The 15,203-nt window shown below is 38.1% G+C and overlaps 1 protein-coding gene across 2 annotated transcripts in view; it reads left to right on the forward strand.

Annotated features, from left to right (window-relative positions):
- Positions 1-15,203, forward strand: part of hecw2b (HECT, C2 and WW domain containing E3 ubiquitin protein ligase 2b) — a 47,110-nt gene that overhangs the window by 27,132 nt on the left and 4,775 nt on the right. For both annotated transcript variants that reach the window (XM_041978321.1, XM_041978322.1), the window contains 18 exons: positions 812-937; positions 1,548-1,649; positions 3,010-3,160; positions 3,892-3,992; positions 4,104-4,228; positions 6,490-6,675; positions 6,879-7,031; positions 8,115-8,217; positions 8,931-9,027; positions 9,434-9,517; positions 9,752-9,861; positions 10,394-10,514; positions 10,606-10,719; positions 11,832-11,984; positions 12,072-12,170; positions 12,260-12,389; positions 14,566-14,712; positions 14,853-14,967. In XM_041978321.1, coding sequence (XP_041834255.1) covers positions 812-937; positions 1,548-1,649; positions 3,010-3,160; positions 3,892-3,992; positions 4,104-4,228; positions 6,490-6,675; positions 6,879-7,031; positions 8,115-8,217; positions 8,931-9,027; positions 9,434-9,517; positions 9,752-9,861; positions 10,394-10,514; positions 10,606-10,719; positions 11,832-11,984; positions 12,072-12,170; positions 12,260-12,389; positions 14,566-14,712; positions 14,853-14,967 — 2,217 coding nt within the window. The remainder of the gene's footprint in view (positions 1-811; positions 938-1,547; positions 1,650-3,009; positions 3,161-3,891; positions 3,993-4,103; positions 4,229-6,489; positions 6,676-6,878; positions 7,032-8,114; positions 8,218-8,930; positions 9,028-9,433; positions 9,518-9,751; positions 9,862-10,393; positions 10,515-10,605; positions 10,720-11,831; positions 11,985-12,071; positions 12,171-12,259; positions 12,390-14,565; positions 14,713-14,852; positions 14,968-15,203) is intronic.

Raw genomic sequence — 15,203 nt, forward strand, 5'->3', positions numbered from 1 at the left:
CCTCATAATCGCACATCTGAGGCTGTCCTGAAAAACAAAATGTCTGGATGTTGACTGGAATTAAAAGGGTTGAGCTTATTCATGCATTTTTATGTATATATATATATATATATACATATATATATATATATATATGTATATATATACATATATAAAAGTTGGGGTTTTATGGGTTAATGGAAATTTTCCAACAATTTTGTCCACTTTTAATGCAACGAAACCCGCACATCTGTAGGATATCTCCTCAAATGTGAAGACAATGGTTGATCTCTCAAGTTCAGTTCAGTTTGTGGGCTTAAAAGATTCATAGCAACACAATCAGATAGAAGGAGTTGACTAAAAACGAGTGAAAGACCAGCTGATGTCCAAAAAAAAAGACCTTCAGAAATCCCATTGAAGAATTGCTAAAGACCACTTTAAAAGTTTATCTCATTTGAAGGTCCAGGCAGATGGCTGGCCTTCCTGGCTCTGGTTCTGATGGAGGTTTTCCTTCCTGTTAAAAGGGAATTTTTTTCTCTCCACTGTCACGTCATGCAGCTCAGGATGGAGGACTGAATCGAAGAGAAGATTTGATGCAATCTGTTGTTTTTCTTATCCCGGCTATTTTTTTTTTAATGAAATGACTTATTTGAACACAGTTATTATAAATTTGGCTAATCTGGATCATAACCGGACTAAAATTTTAATTGAATTTCAAGTAAAATTTAAGGAAAACTCAACATTCTTGAACCACATTGTATTTTTACCTAAAGTTTCATAATTCTGCCACTTTGTTCAGTCACGCATAATCTCACATTTCTGCTTTTTAAAGGTGCGAGAGCTGAGGAGTCGGAGGATAAACCAGTGGAGTTGTGGAGGAGGCAGTCCCTGGAAGCTTCCGGGGGTCTGGTACAGAACCAGGAAGCATCTGAGGTCAGAGGCAGTGAGAGGAGGACAGGTGAGAATGGGTCGTGTTTTAAAGCAGCACTCAGACTCCGTGTTCTCACTTATTCAGAGCTTCATGGATATTTCATTCACTTTCTACAGATGTATTATACATGTGTTTCCTTCTCTTGGCCGGTAAAATTAGGTCAGTTGCTAAGCTTTAAAATCACTTCAACAATTCTTTTAAAATAAATTTCACAATGCTTTATCCAAGTGCATTATTCAGCTTAATTTTTCCTTCTAAGTATATTCAATATGTTTGTTATTCATCCTTATTCATAACAGTTACTTCTCTATGTTGCCAAGAGAAACATCACTGTGCATAATCCTGGCTGCCATCTGTCCATGCCAACAGATGGAGTGACTGAGAAGTATTAATAAAAGATTATTCAGCTTTATTGTTTTCTTCCAAATGGAAAAAACAAGCTGCGTTATTACAGAGAGATCAGTTAAATTAATTCAAGCTTTAGATTAAAATAACACACCTTGGGGGACCAAATATACTCTGACTTTGATGATTGCTCAACAGTATATGTAAAGATTTTTTAAATATTTATTAATATTTAATGCACTCGGACATGTTTTGTTTATGAGATGTTTTGTGTGTGTATATTTTAATGCAGTTGCCACGGCTCAGGTCAACGGCCATCAGTCTGTTCGCTCCCTGCCGTCAGTCCGTCAAGACATCAGTCGCTATCAGAGGGTGGATGAGCCGCTGCCACCGAGTAAGTGTGTGGGTACCACAAAACATTATAGTTTAATTAGCTGAAAGTTCAGTACGCCACCAACCACAGAAAAAAATCATGTGATTTAGATAAATAATTGAGATTGAAACTCCTCCTATAAAACATTCATAACTTGTGCTGGTGTAACAGTGCCGGTCTGTCTGGTGCTTATAGGTCATTTATATTAATGGTTCTAATCTGGTTAAGTGCATTTCTTATGGAGAGAAACTAGATAAAGAATTTTACAAATATGTGAGCAACTTTTGGGTTCTGCAAATGTCTGTTAAAATCACAGATGTGATCATTTCTGGGTTAAAATGTGTGCACACGCATCGCCTGGCATGCTCAGATCAGATTGCATTGTGCATGGTTTAGCTTGGTGTTCCAGGTCCTCACAGTTCTCACAAATACATGGTGCATTTAAGGGCTGGTGGAAGGCTGATCTTCTGGATTTTAATTAGATTTTATTTAACTATAGTTATTTAAAAGTAGGAAGTTTGTTTTCTATGACTGAAGAGTTCATTATTTCATCTTCATATACAACCACGACTCCAAAAATCTGGACCACTGCAAAATGTAACTAAAAACAGAATTTAAACATTTCTAAATCTCATCAACCCATATTTTATTCCCAGCAGAACATAAACATAGCATGGAAGTGTCATGGAAAATAATAAAAGGCTGGAAAAATAATTGGCACAAATACAAAATATCTGGAGCATCATGGAAGCAGAAATCCAGCAACCAAGGTCCACGACTGTAGAGCAGCTAGAATCCTACATCAGACCAGAATGGGGCAACATTCCTCTCCTGAAACTCCACCAGCTGGTCTCCTCACTTTCCAGATGTTTACAGACAGATATTAAAAGAAGAGGGGCTACTACACAATGCTAAACATCACTCAAAATATGTGGTGACAATTCTTTACAGACATGTTGCTGCCTTTAGATTCACAATGCATTAATATATTGGGCTGTATTTCTTTTAAACAAAATGGCGTAATGAACGAGGTGTCATGCTGTAGTTTCTGCCAGCGGTTGCAGAAACATAAGAGTTTACAATGAAACTAAAAGTCAGTTTTTAGTGTCACAAAGGTGCCTTACTTTGAACCCATGTAGATCAGTTCCAGGGTAAATTCTTAAAACTTCTCTTATTTTTTTACAGATTTTTTTTCCTGATGATTACACGGCATTCAGACTAAAACATTTAGTCACTTTCAGGCGTTGTAATGTTTGATATTGTGATAAAAGACAGAAAATGATCAGTTTAAATATCATCTTAAAAGTCAGCCAGTGCAGCAGCTTCAGATTCAAATGCAGATTAATATGTTTTTACTATTCTGTTACTGTGATTGATCTAGACTGGGAGGCCCGTATCGACAGTCATGGTCGCATCTTTTATGTGGACCATGTGAACAGAACGACAACATGGCAACAGCCCACTGCTCCCCCCGCCCCACAGACTCTCCAGAGGTCCAGCTCCATACAACAGATGGAGCAGCTGAACCGCAGGTCAGAACATGCACACACTCAGACATACATACATGACTGGTTTATAATGCTCCTGCATCCCCTTATCCTAACCCTAACCATCACATCTGAATGCCTAACCATAACTCAAACCCCTAAATCTAACCATGACCCTGAAACCAAATCTTAACCCTCAAAAACCTCCTGCATGTGCATCAAGTTGGAAGAACTGGGCTTTTATTTTTTAGTGTGCAAAATGTAACTATATACCTTGATTTTTGTGAATTTGTATATGCTGGCTATGCAGGAGCTAGTCTAGTTATTGGCAATCATTAAATGTCCAGGAACACATCTTAATATTTGATTAAATCATTCGTGGAAATGATAAAATACAGGACACCATGGGGAAAAGTATGCAAATTGTTGTGGGTTTTTTGTGTACAATCATACTTATATGGGGATAGTGAAATATTTTAGGAACTTGCAACACATTTGCAGATCATCCTCTGTGGGTTACAAATGATTCACTCTGAGAAAAACTTACACAACCAAACCATAACAGTATAATGCATTTCCACCCTAATCTCTAATGCTAACCTTCCATGCTAAGTTTGGCCAGATACTCGTGCTGTAATGTTGTTTTATGTTGGACACAAGACAGACAAACAATAACACATGAAATCTGACTTCAAATAGACCTTTAAAAATATTCCCACCATTCCTAATTGTTGTGTCACCATGGTGATTAAACACACATTCACTTGCTTCTGCAGGTATCAGAGTATACGCAGGACCATAAATGACAGCAGACTGGAGGAGCAGCCAGCCAATGAGCTGCCGGGTGACGAGACTGATGCACACCCCTCCACACCAGGTATTCCTCTACCAGTGCTGCATGGCATTCTGTTTTTAACATGTTTTTTAGCCTTAGCTGTGCCTTTCCTTTTTGTTTTATTTTTCTTATGTGTGTGCGTGTGTGTTGCAGAGCTACGTAGGGACAACAGCCCGGCTCAGTCCAGCTCCAGATCTCGCATCTCCCTGCTGCTTCAGTCCCCCAGCGCCAAGTTCCTCACCAGCCCTGACTTCTTCACTGTGCTGCATTCCAACCCTGTACGAACATGGTTTTTATATGACTTCTTTCTATTCTTACTCTCAGCTGTTTCCATCCTCGTTTCCCCTCACACCTAAAAGATAGCTAAAATTGTAGCTTCCTACACACTGTGCGAAGGTTGGAAGATGAATGGGTGACAGAGAGGGAGGGAGAATGAAATGATGAAATAATGAGGTAGGGTGGGTATGGATGAAGGAGGGAATGAAAGATTGGAGATAGGAAAAGGAGATTAATTAGATAAATTGATGAGGGAGGATGAAGGGGGACAGGGATAGGGAAGAATGGGGTCAATAGAGTGGATTGAATATTGCTGAGTGGGTGCAGCAGGTATAAGAAAGCTCACCAGGTAATTAGAGGTTAGGTGGAGACGTGGCTTCCCACCAGAGCCAAAATTAACAGGTTAACATCATATAAACCTAGAAGGCATCTCATCCTCTGTGGCGTTTCTCTGCACTCCTTCTATCACATTTCCAGCCAAGAGAGTGCATCTTCATTGTAGTCTCCCACTGTGTGAAGCATATGTGTGAACAGCTGCTGTGGAGGGATGACAACATTAGCACTTTCTCTTTGATTGTTTTTAGTTGCAGGGTTATAATTGTATTCTTCAAACCTCTCTCCTTGTATGACGTTGGATTTTCCATTTTAGCAAATCAAAGATATTGCCTTTGTTCTTTCACAGCTTTCATCTGGGATTGCTGAGAATCACACAGAGTTTTGTTTTCCTTTTTTATGACAGATAAAAATGGCTCAAATAGCTAAAATGCTGTACAATATATTTTAGAGAAAACAGATATAAGTTGAATAAATATGCCTTTTGTTAATCAATGCTAAAATACCATCATGCATCGTATTGTGTCACAGCTTTTATTTCATGTTAATTTGTTGTCTATCAAGTGAGTCATGGTCATTGTTGATGTTTACAGTTTAAAAATATTAATAAACTTAGCTACTTCAAGAAATCTTTTAAACACGCAATATGTTTGGGCAAAAGGGAGGTTTTAGTCACACTTTAAGCCCCACGTTAGCACACTAACAGTTGCTATCCATCTTAAAGTGCACTGGTAATGCTTATTTTTATACTGTTTTGCCATCACTTCATGATGAAAACTGCTAGTTTCAGCCGTAAAATGTCAACTATGAAAAAAATAAATAAATGTTAGAAAACTGCTTACAGCAGCTTTGGAGCAACAACTGAAAAAAAATATTTTTAAACAGGACTAAATAATGGAAGTGTACTAAACCTAACCCTAACCCTAAACCTAACCCTAAACCTAACTGTATGAGGGAACATAAGAATGTGCTAGAAAATATGTATGCAGTTTAAAATATGAGGAATATATTGAAGTCTTGTTTGAATTTTTTTTACATCATTATCTCCTTGAAAACTTGGAATAAAAGATAGTTTGTTTGCTTTATCTGGTTAACAAGAACTATTTTCTTGAGAGAATGGAATAATTTGCTGTTATCCTGAGATAACTGAGTTTAGTTATTTTGATAAACTATGAGACTACAGCTTTGCCAGGAAGCAAACAGAATAACATTTCCTCAATTTCCTGTTATAGATTTTAACCAATTCTGAAAATTACCATAGATGCTAACAGCTAATTTTTGAGCTCACGTTGCTCAGCTTATGATCCCAGGCTGATTGAAGCTGATTACCTTGTGATAACCACTTACTATGTAGTTGTTTTGAGAATTTTGCCTTTTCTCGAGATAACCCCAAAAAAGACACCCCGAAAAATTACACTTCTTAACACTTTCCCTCTCGAGCAATCATGCAATCATCATCATGTGGAAAATGGGTTATTATTTTTTAATTATAATAAAACTAAAGATGTCTTTTTTTTGGAGTTCAGGAAAGCTATTGCCAGGAAGTTAACAGATTCTATTAATTGTGACAGTTACCAATTAAATTAGATACTACTGGCTAATTAATTAGTCTGACCTTGATCCTGTTGTGGAGAAAACAAAGCTCTTTATAAAAATTAAGTTTCTCAAGATTACTGCATCCAAAATAAATCATTGCTGGAATTAGTATGAAAAAAAAAAAACTGTTCAAATCAGTTCTATGTTAGGAAGCCTAAGCAGATTAAAGTTATTCCCCACCCAGCCCAGTTATTTTAAAAGAGTTTCTAAATTAAAACACAGATCTGCATGATAGTTGTGTTTGGCTAGTAACTGTGTTGTCAAAGTGATTACTTAACAAATTCCTCTCTTTTCTTTGAGTTTGTTGCTGATTGTTCTCTCCTGGTTCTTTCAGAGTGCCTATCATATGTTTACCACCAACACATGTCTGAAACATATGATCAGTAAGGTTCGTCGAGATGCTCATCACTTTGATCGCTACCAGCACAACAGAGACCTGGTGGCTTTCCTCAACATGTTCGCCAACAAACAGCTGGAACTGCCCAGAGGCTGGGAGATGAAGCATGACCAAACTGGCAAGGTTGGACTTGGACTCATCCTTTGACTCCCAAAGTTTGCCGTTTATACAGTTATTAAATGGTTTTTAAGGCAGAATTTTGTTATTTATTATGAGTAGAGGTTTTTATTTTGTAGGCTGGTGCAAGAACTCAACATTCATCTGTGTTATTTCTATAATCTCTCCTTGCACCTTGACTTATTTTTTCTGTATGTGCATATATGTAGCCTTTCTTTGTAGATCATAACTGCCGTGCTACTACCTTCATCGACCCCCGGCTGCCTCTCCAGAGTTCCCGGCCCCCAAGCCTCCTGGCTCATCATCAACACCTCACCCGTCAACGCAGCCACAGCGCTGGGGAAGTCAGCCCACGGCGACTGGTAAGATGCATGCATTAACATGTTCTTCGTCCTTTACCATTTTTGAAATAAGGGAATCATGGGCAATGAAGATGCACTACAGAACTTTTGTAGATTTTCTCAGCTCCGCGCTCCCTATTGATGGCTAATCTAGCATCCATCTTGCATCCTACCTGTACTGTGAGCTTTCTCCAGCTGGTATAAGATAGTCTTATCTTGCCTTTTGTCCTATCTTCTGCTCAGCCCCTTTCTCTCTTTTCTTTTTTTGCGTTTCTTTTGTTGAATCAGCCACGGTGCACATTCAAGACGGCCGGTATGTTTATATGTGATGTAGTGCACATAGCGAAACTCAGCTGCAACATCACACTCAGAGCTCGAATTACACCGGAGGTTTTCAGTGGAGCCTTTTCGTCAGGCTTGCACCACGATTTCGCCTGTCACCAACATATATATTAGTGCACATAGTGCAGTCAAAATTATGATTACAACCAAAAAAACACTCTGCTACAACTGTATGCAGCTTGTTTATATATATATATATATATATATATATATATAGAAGTGGTTGTTTTATGGACAATCACAGCATAACAAACGATGCTGCTGTCCATGGTGCTGAAGGAAACATAACGGATCAAGATTTAATTAATTATTTAAAAATTGAATGAACACACTAAGCTGACAAATCAGTGCTTTCTTTTCAATAAACACCAAGAACTTTATTGAAAAATTCTGTGTTACCTTTTTTTAAGGTCCCTCATATTAAAGTATGAATGTAATTAGGGGAGCTCCTCTGCCTTTCAGGGGAGCTGAGCTCCCCTTAGCTCCCCTGTAATTCAAAGCCTGGTCACGCTGCATCCCAGAAGATAAAGTTGTATAGTGCGTTTTTTAAGCTTTGGGACGTCACTGCACATAATAGATGTAACTGTGCCATCAAACAAGTCCAGAACATGCTGTTTTACGGTTGGAAAGTTAAGTAATGCGTCTTTTTTAAAGAGCAGCTTCTTTGACTGTAACAATGACCTAACAAATGCAGTCACATATAGTTGTTCATGGATTATCTGAAATCAGAAGGGCACCACATTTATTCTCCTCCCTCTGTAGTTGGGTGAAGATCCTCGCCATGCTGGCCCACCTGTCCTGCCAAGACCATCAAACACCTTCACTTCAGCGAACAGGGGGCAAAGCCAGGAAGTTGTGCCAGTGGGTTAGTATGTGCAGATGTGTATTGCATCTGATTCCTTGTTACGAAGACATCTGAAAACCACGTTTGTTTTTCTGTACCATCATATGTTCTCACCAATTTTAGTTTTAGAGATGCAGAAAGCTCTTAACTTTTTAGAGAATAGACAGTCTGGATAATCTGTAGCCTTAGTTTTAGTAATAGCTCATTTCATTCCTCCGCCATAAAATACACATCTTTGTCAGCCTTGAGTTACCAATCGCTTCTTTACATATTTCCAGAAAATCAGGAAATGACTCGATGATTTTTTGAGGTCTTTAAATGTGCAAACATAAATGGAAGAACAAATATAAATCAAAAGAAGAGCTTATACAGTTCTAAGTCAATATTTGCCATTATTCTGTAACACAGTGTGAACCCTGTTAGACTAGCTTCTTGTCATTTCTGTAAGTAGTCTCTAAAAATAGATCTCCAGGCTAGAGTCTAAGAACTGTAAGGAAGCACAATAAGGTCATATTGCTGACAAGTGACCTTGGTTAGGGTGTGAAGCGATCCCTTGAAGTGGCTTCCTTGGATAGAAGTTGAACAATCGTATGATAGTAATGAAGGAAATTACCAAAATTTAATTGAGGTGTTCTTGTTGAAATTGCTGGTGTCTGATGGAGGCTTTTCATCTCAGCGGATCTAATAAATAAACAAATAAATAAAAACTGAAACATGTTTTCTTTCTCCTCTAGCTTACAATGACAAGATCGTGGCATTTCTTCGACAACCAAACATCTATGAAATTCTGCAGGAGAGACAGCCTGACTTCAGTCGGAACCGTACGCTCAGGTAACCATGCATGCTAATATTAGCATTTATGTTAGCATTAGCTTCCCTATATAAAAACTGTCAGTCAGTACAGTACATATATTGTTTCCTTTTTTTTACAGTTATGTTGTTTAAATATTAAGGTTAATTGGAGTCTAGTAATAACATGTAATCATAAATGTTAAGAATAATCAACATGTCGGTTTTGTTTTGCTAATGTCTGTTAACATGGGTCATAGAATGGTGTCAATGTTAATAAATGTCAACCACTCTAGCTCATGCCTCAGTATTTCTTCAGGAAGAAAATTAATCTGTTTTAAGACATACAAGACTATTTGATAAATTTAAATTCGTGAATAAAAATTGTTTGGAAAAAAAGAGTGGAAAAATGTACAGGAAAAAAAAAGTGACGTTGATGTGCCAACAGGGAGAAGGTACAGCTGATACGCACAGATGGAGTGTCAGGACTGACCCGGTTGTCAGGAGACGCCGACCTTGTCATGCTTCTAAGGTGCGTTTTTTCATCCTGTCCACCTCAGCAGGATCTTCACGTCCTTATTTCATACTTTGGTTTCTGTTTATTTTCCTTCCTCAGGGCTGCATTGACTTTGTTTCTGCTTCATGGGTTTTTCTCTCTCCGATGTTCTATACAACTTTTCCCTCTTTCCTTCGGGGAATTACTTCCTTCTTTTGTCCCTTGAACTTTCAGCACACTGAATTTCTTTTGTTTCCGTCTCCCCTGCAGCCTGTTTGAAGATGAAGTCATGTCTTATGTGCCTCCTCATGCCTTACTTCATCCCAGCTACTGTCAGTCACCTCGGGGGTCGCCGGTTTCTTCCCCACAGAGTTCACCTGGTAAAAATCACATTCATATTACTAATATGAAGAAATGATAATATGTTATTAGCATTATTAGTAATTTGAGGATAAAGAGGCCATAAAACCACCAATTTTTATCCTCATGTATCCTTGGTTTACTTGGTTATAGATGACCAGATGTCGTGTCCTGAGTATTTCCTCCATGAGAAATATTTTTCTATTAATTTTAAGATTATAAATCTCTTAAAGGAGCATATTTAGTGTTGTTTCTTAGTTATAATACTTTACTTTTCACTCATGAATCTGAATGTGTTTGTAATTGTTGGTTTAACAAAACAAAGAAATTTGAAGGTGATACTTTAGTCTGTGATAAACTGTAGTGACTATTTTTTACTGTGTACCATCAATTTCATAGTAGTTTAATGTTGTTGCCATTACCAGTCTGTAAGTTTTTAGGAGGTGTTTTGTTCCAATTAATTCTGTGATGATAAAGAACAGAAATAGAGAAAAATGTAAAAGAAACTTGCAAAAGAAGCAGACTATAGCCCCTCTCTCTGTTTGCCTGTAGGTACTCAGAGAGCTAATGCTAGAGCCCCTGCCCCCTACAAGAGAGACTTTGAGGCCAAACTACGCAACTTCTACAGGAAACTGGAAACAAAAGGCTATGGCCAAGGACCAGGGAAGCTGAAGTATGTTGCATTCTTTTCAGTGGAGCTACAGTTGCTTTTCTAATCTCTGTTATTGTTCTAATTTGTTTGGATGTCTCTGGTTGCATCTCAGACTCAGCATCCGTCGTTATCACCTCCTGGAAGATGCCTTCAACCAGATTATGTGCTACTCCCGCAAAGACCTTCAACGCAGCAAGTTCTACGTCAGCTTTGTCGGGGAGGAGGGGTGAGTAACGGGGAGCATGGAAGGGGGAAAAAAAACAAAATTATGATTTGTGATTCAACAAAAATATCAATTTTGAATGAAGGAGACATGAGAAGATAAAACCCTTTATCTACTAGTAAAAAAACATCCCACTAAAACTAACTAACACTTGGTTCTTGAGTACAATGGGAAATGTTTTATCACCATTAAGCCCTGACTCAAATGACTGTTGTAGTCATGGACATGGATAATAATAATAATAATAACAATAATAATAACAATAATAATAATAATAATAATAATGCCACTCAGTTTGCTTTACATAAGATCATGTTATTGCTTCTGCAACATTCAGTTGCAGGATACAGTGCAATGCTGTCTTTTGTTGTCGTAGTTACAGGTTGTTTCATTGGTGGTATTTACTGTTTTACTTTAGTTTATTTCTATAGCACCAGTTCCTAATAAAAAATAACCCTATTAAAGGCATAGTCCAGTGCATCAAATCATAATCTAGTTCAATCTGATTCATCATAATCCACTTGTGACCAAAGTAAATCCCAAAAATATGAATTAATCATAATATATTGACGGGTGCAGAGAATATACTTGCTTTTAATTAAATGTTTTAATGTTTATTATAGCTTCCTTACATATTTAGCATTACGTGAAGCGTTGTTTGTGCACATTCTCTGAAATTAACCCTTAAAGTTTGTTAGCTGCAACATGTTAGTTAGGTCGCAGTATTGACAGCCATAAAAATAACAAAGTTTAAAAGACCACACACAGTGTGCTTAGTGTAAGGGCCACAGATGTTGCAAAAATTAGCAAATACAAAACCCCATCTGTTGTAACCATGTTTATTGTTTTGTTTACACCCAACAAATTCAGCAGCTCTGTCTGGTCTGAGCACTCTAGGTTGCCCCCTAGTGGAATCCTCCTGTAACAAGCGTAGCCTGTTACGCCTGCGTGAGGTTCAAAAGCAATATTATATTCGCAGCCTTAAAATAAACACACTACTACTGGCAATAGGAAAGGGTTTAATACCCCTATATTTAAAAAAGACACTAATTTGGTCTAAAATAGGAAAAGTTATGAGAATAAATGTGTATTTATGTGTGCTGTGTGTGTTTCAGGTTGGACTACAGCGGGCCATCCAGAGAGTTCTTCTTCTTAGTTTCCAGGGAACTCTTCAACCCTTATTATGGTCTGTTTGAATATTCTGCCAACGACACCTACACCGTTCAGATCAGCCCCATGTCTGCCTTTGTAGATAATCACCACGACTGGTAAGATTTGTCGTCCATACACACACAAACACATTCGAAAGCAAGCTCAGCTATAGGTGAACTGTTCATTTTGCTTGTATTCATCAGGTTCCGGTTTAGTGGTCGCATTCTTGGTCTAGCTCTGATCCACCAGTACCTCCTTGATGCTTTCTTCACCAGACCTTTCTATAAAGGCCTGCTGCGCATGTATGTTAACCCATGTGAACTAATCCAGTCACATGAAGATGTATTAATACATATGTGCAAATATTTCAATTTCATTTCTTACTCTTTAGCCCCTGTGATCTCAGTGACCTGGAGTATCTGGACGAGGAGTTCCACCAGTCTCTCCAGTGGATGAAGGACAATGATATAGAAGACATGCTTGACCTCACCTTCACGGTCAATGAAGAAGTTTTCGGACAGGTCAAACTCTGAGTGTGTGTTTGTCTTAACAGTGGATCAGTCCATCAGTAACCAGCTGGAGACCATGCAGCAGTTGTATCAGTTCATACCCTTATCCTTGCGAGTAAATTCCACATCCATTGCAGCAAATACAGAAAAAGGCACTATTTTGTTTGGTTCATCAGTGATTTTATGTGGTCATATTTCCAGGGAAAAAAAACCTAAATCGACAATTATGACCCAAAGTAAATGACAACAATAGTAAATAAATTGTATTTATACAGCACCTTTCACAGGTTAAAAAGTACAAAGTGCTTTACATATAAATAGCCACATCAAACACAGGACATAAGAGGAAATATTGGATAACAGGATTAAGACAGAGGGGAGATAAGAACAAGCATAAAACAAAAAGCCATAAAAACATGAGACCAAGCCCTTATTTAATTAAAAACCGGTCTAAATAAAAGAGTCTTTACTTTCTAAAAGGTATAACAGAATCAAGACATCACAAAGACACCAGTAGGGCTTTCCACAGCCAGTGGTTTATATGTCAGGAAGGTTTATTTTCATATTCTTGGTGTCATGTAGGCACCTTGGAGAATATATTCCCAGTGTAAAGAATGCCTGTTACTGCTACCTGAGTAAAATTAATTTAAACAAGAAGAGAAATATAAAATATCTATCCTTACCCATTTCTTTTTCCCCCTCTGACAGAGAATAACACCGGCTAATGCTAATGATTCCGTGCACACAGATGCTTTTGATCACCTTCAACAATAAAATAATTTCTCATCATCCACGTTTGCCTGCAGGTCTAAATTTTGGGCAACAGTTAAAAATAAACAGCATTATCCTGTTGTGTTGTGGTCTTTGGAATTTCTGAGTTTCTGAACGGTGCTGTAGGTATTCTTGGTCTGCTTACTTCACACTGTTGAACCCACGTGAAAAATCTTGGTGTGATCGTTGTTAGTGCTTTTAACTTCCAGCGGCAGGTCAGTTTGGAGGCTGGATAGTTCAGTTAGCAGAGCATCACTCTCCCATGTGGGAGACCAGGGTTTGAATCCCCCAATATTAACACCTTCTGGTTGGGTCCTTAGGCAAGACCCTTAGAGCTGCTGCCTAAACTAAGTCGCTTAGTTTCAGTTAGGCATAACCTAAACTAGTTCAACTTTATTAGTTCTGTAACCGATAAAAGCTTCAGCTAAATGACTGTAATGTAATGCTTGGCAAGATAAAGCCCTGCCTCCCTAAGCAAGACCTAAAACATCGACCACCTGCTCATCATGTCCAGTTTAGATTACTACAACTCCTGTATTATGGCCTTGATTAGTCATCTTTGTCCCGACTGCAGCTGCTCGGTTGCTTACAGGGAGGAGGCGACGTGATCACACCACCCCTGTGCTTCGTATTGTCTTCCTGTTAATTTTGGGACTCAGTACAAAATTGTATGATTTGTTTTTGAAGCCATAAACAGTTTAGCTCCCTTGTATCTGTCCGAGCTGCTGCACCAGCAGGCTCCAGCCAGGGCTCTGAGGTCCTCTACCCAGCTCCTTCTGAAGGTCCCGTCCTCTAGGCTCAGATCCAGGGGTGATGGAGCTTTTTTGGTTCCTGCTTCAAAGCTGTGGAACAGTTTACCGTTTACATTAGAGCTGCCCAGTCTGGCTCTGGTGTTATGTCCTTGCTCAAGACCCACTTCTTTCTACTGGCTTTTGAACATAGTTGAGCTTAAAATTTCCTTCTTTTACTATTTATTCTGGTCTTATGTTATTTCTTTTTACTGATTTTAGTTTGTTTTACTGTGTCGTGTTTTATGTTCAGCAGTTTGGGCAACTGGAGTTGCAGTAAATGTATAAAAGAACTTGAACTTGTTTTAATATCAGGTCATGATATCTATTATATTTTTTACCCTTTATAAGAGCTGATCTGGCCTTAAGGATTACAAAAACTACACAACTAAAAGCAGAAATATCTAGAAAGTTTTGTAGAGACATAATTTAACCTGTTTAAACTGTAATCATTTCACTTCAACACATTGTTTTCCTGTTCAGTCTTTCTGTCGTCATCTTGCTCAAATACCTATTTTTATATATAAAGATAACCTATTTTAACATATCACATTGGATGAGTATCCTTTTTAGACTCATAGTGATTCAAGATGCAAAAGCATTAATTTAATGTCTTTGTGGTTCTTTAGATAACAGAAAGAGAGCTGAAGCCAGGTGGAGCTAACATCCCCGTCTCCGAGAAGAACAAGAAGGAATACATTGAGCGGATGGTGAAGTGGAGAATAGAGAGAGGAGTGGTTCAGCAGACTGAGAGCCTGGTCAGAGGCTTCTATGAGGTAACAGAGTAAAACATCCACTTCAGTAAGTTAAACATGAACACAATTTAGTTCTGCTTTATTAGTTCTTGTAAATCTTTGTACACACTGCACTGTACCTTTAGAAAGGGGCTTAAAAAAAGATTGTGTATATTTTCTAGGTGGTGGACGCTCGGTTGGTTTCGGTGTTCGATGCCCGGGAGCTGGAGCTGGTTATTGCTGGCACTGCTGAAATCGACCTATCAGACTGGAGGAACAACACAGAATATAGAGGAGGTGGGAAGGAACAGGCTGCATGTCAAACTAAGTTAGTTTTTAATGTGGTCACCTGTTTTTCCCTGCCAGTGTCAACAACAAAAAAGAGGGACTTTTTTTTATTCAAATGAAAATGCAGTGTTAGGCAAATAATTAAACAAAACAAGGTCAGTTCATTTATTTTAATTGTACATTTTGATATTAAAATAAGGATGGGGACAATATTTCAGCTTCTATTTCCATTTTCTTTATGTAGT

The sequence above is a fragment of the Melanotaenia boesemani genome, chromosome 24 (genome assembly GCF_017639745.1).
Source record: "Melanotaenia boesemani isolate fMelBoe1 chromosome 24, fMelBoe1.pri, whole genome shotgun sequence".
Taxonomy (NCBI): Eukaryota; Metazoa; Chordata; class Actinopteri; order Atheriniformes; family Melanotaeniidae; genus Melanotaenia; species Melanotaenia boesemani.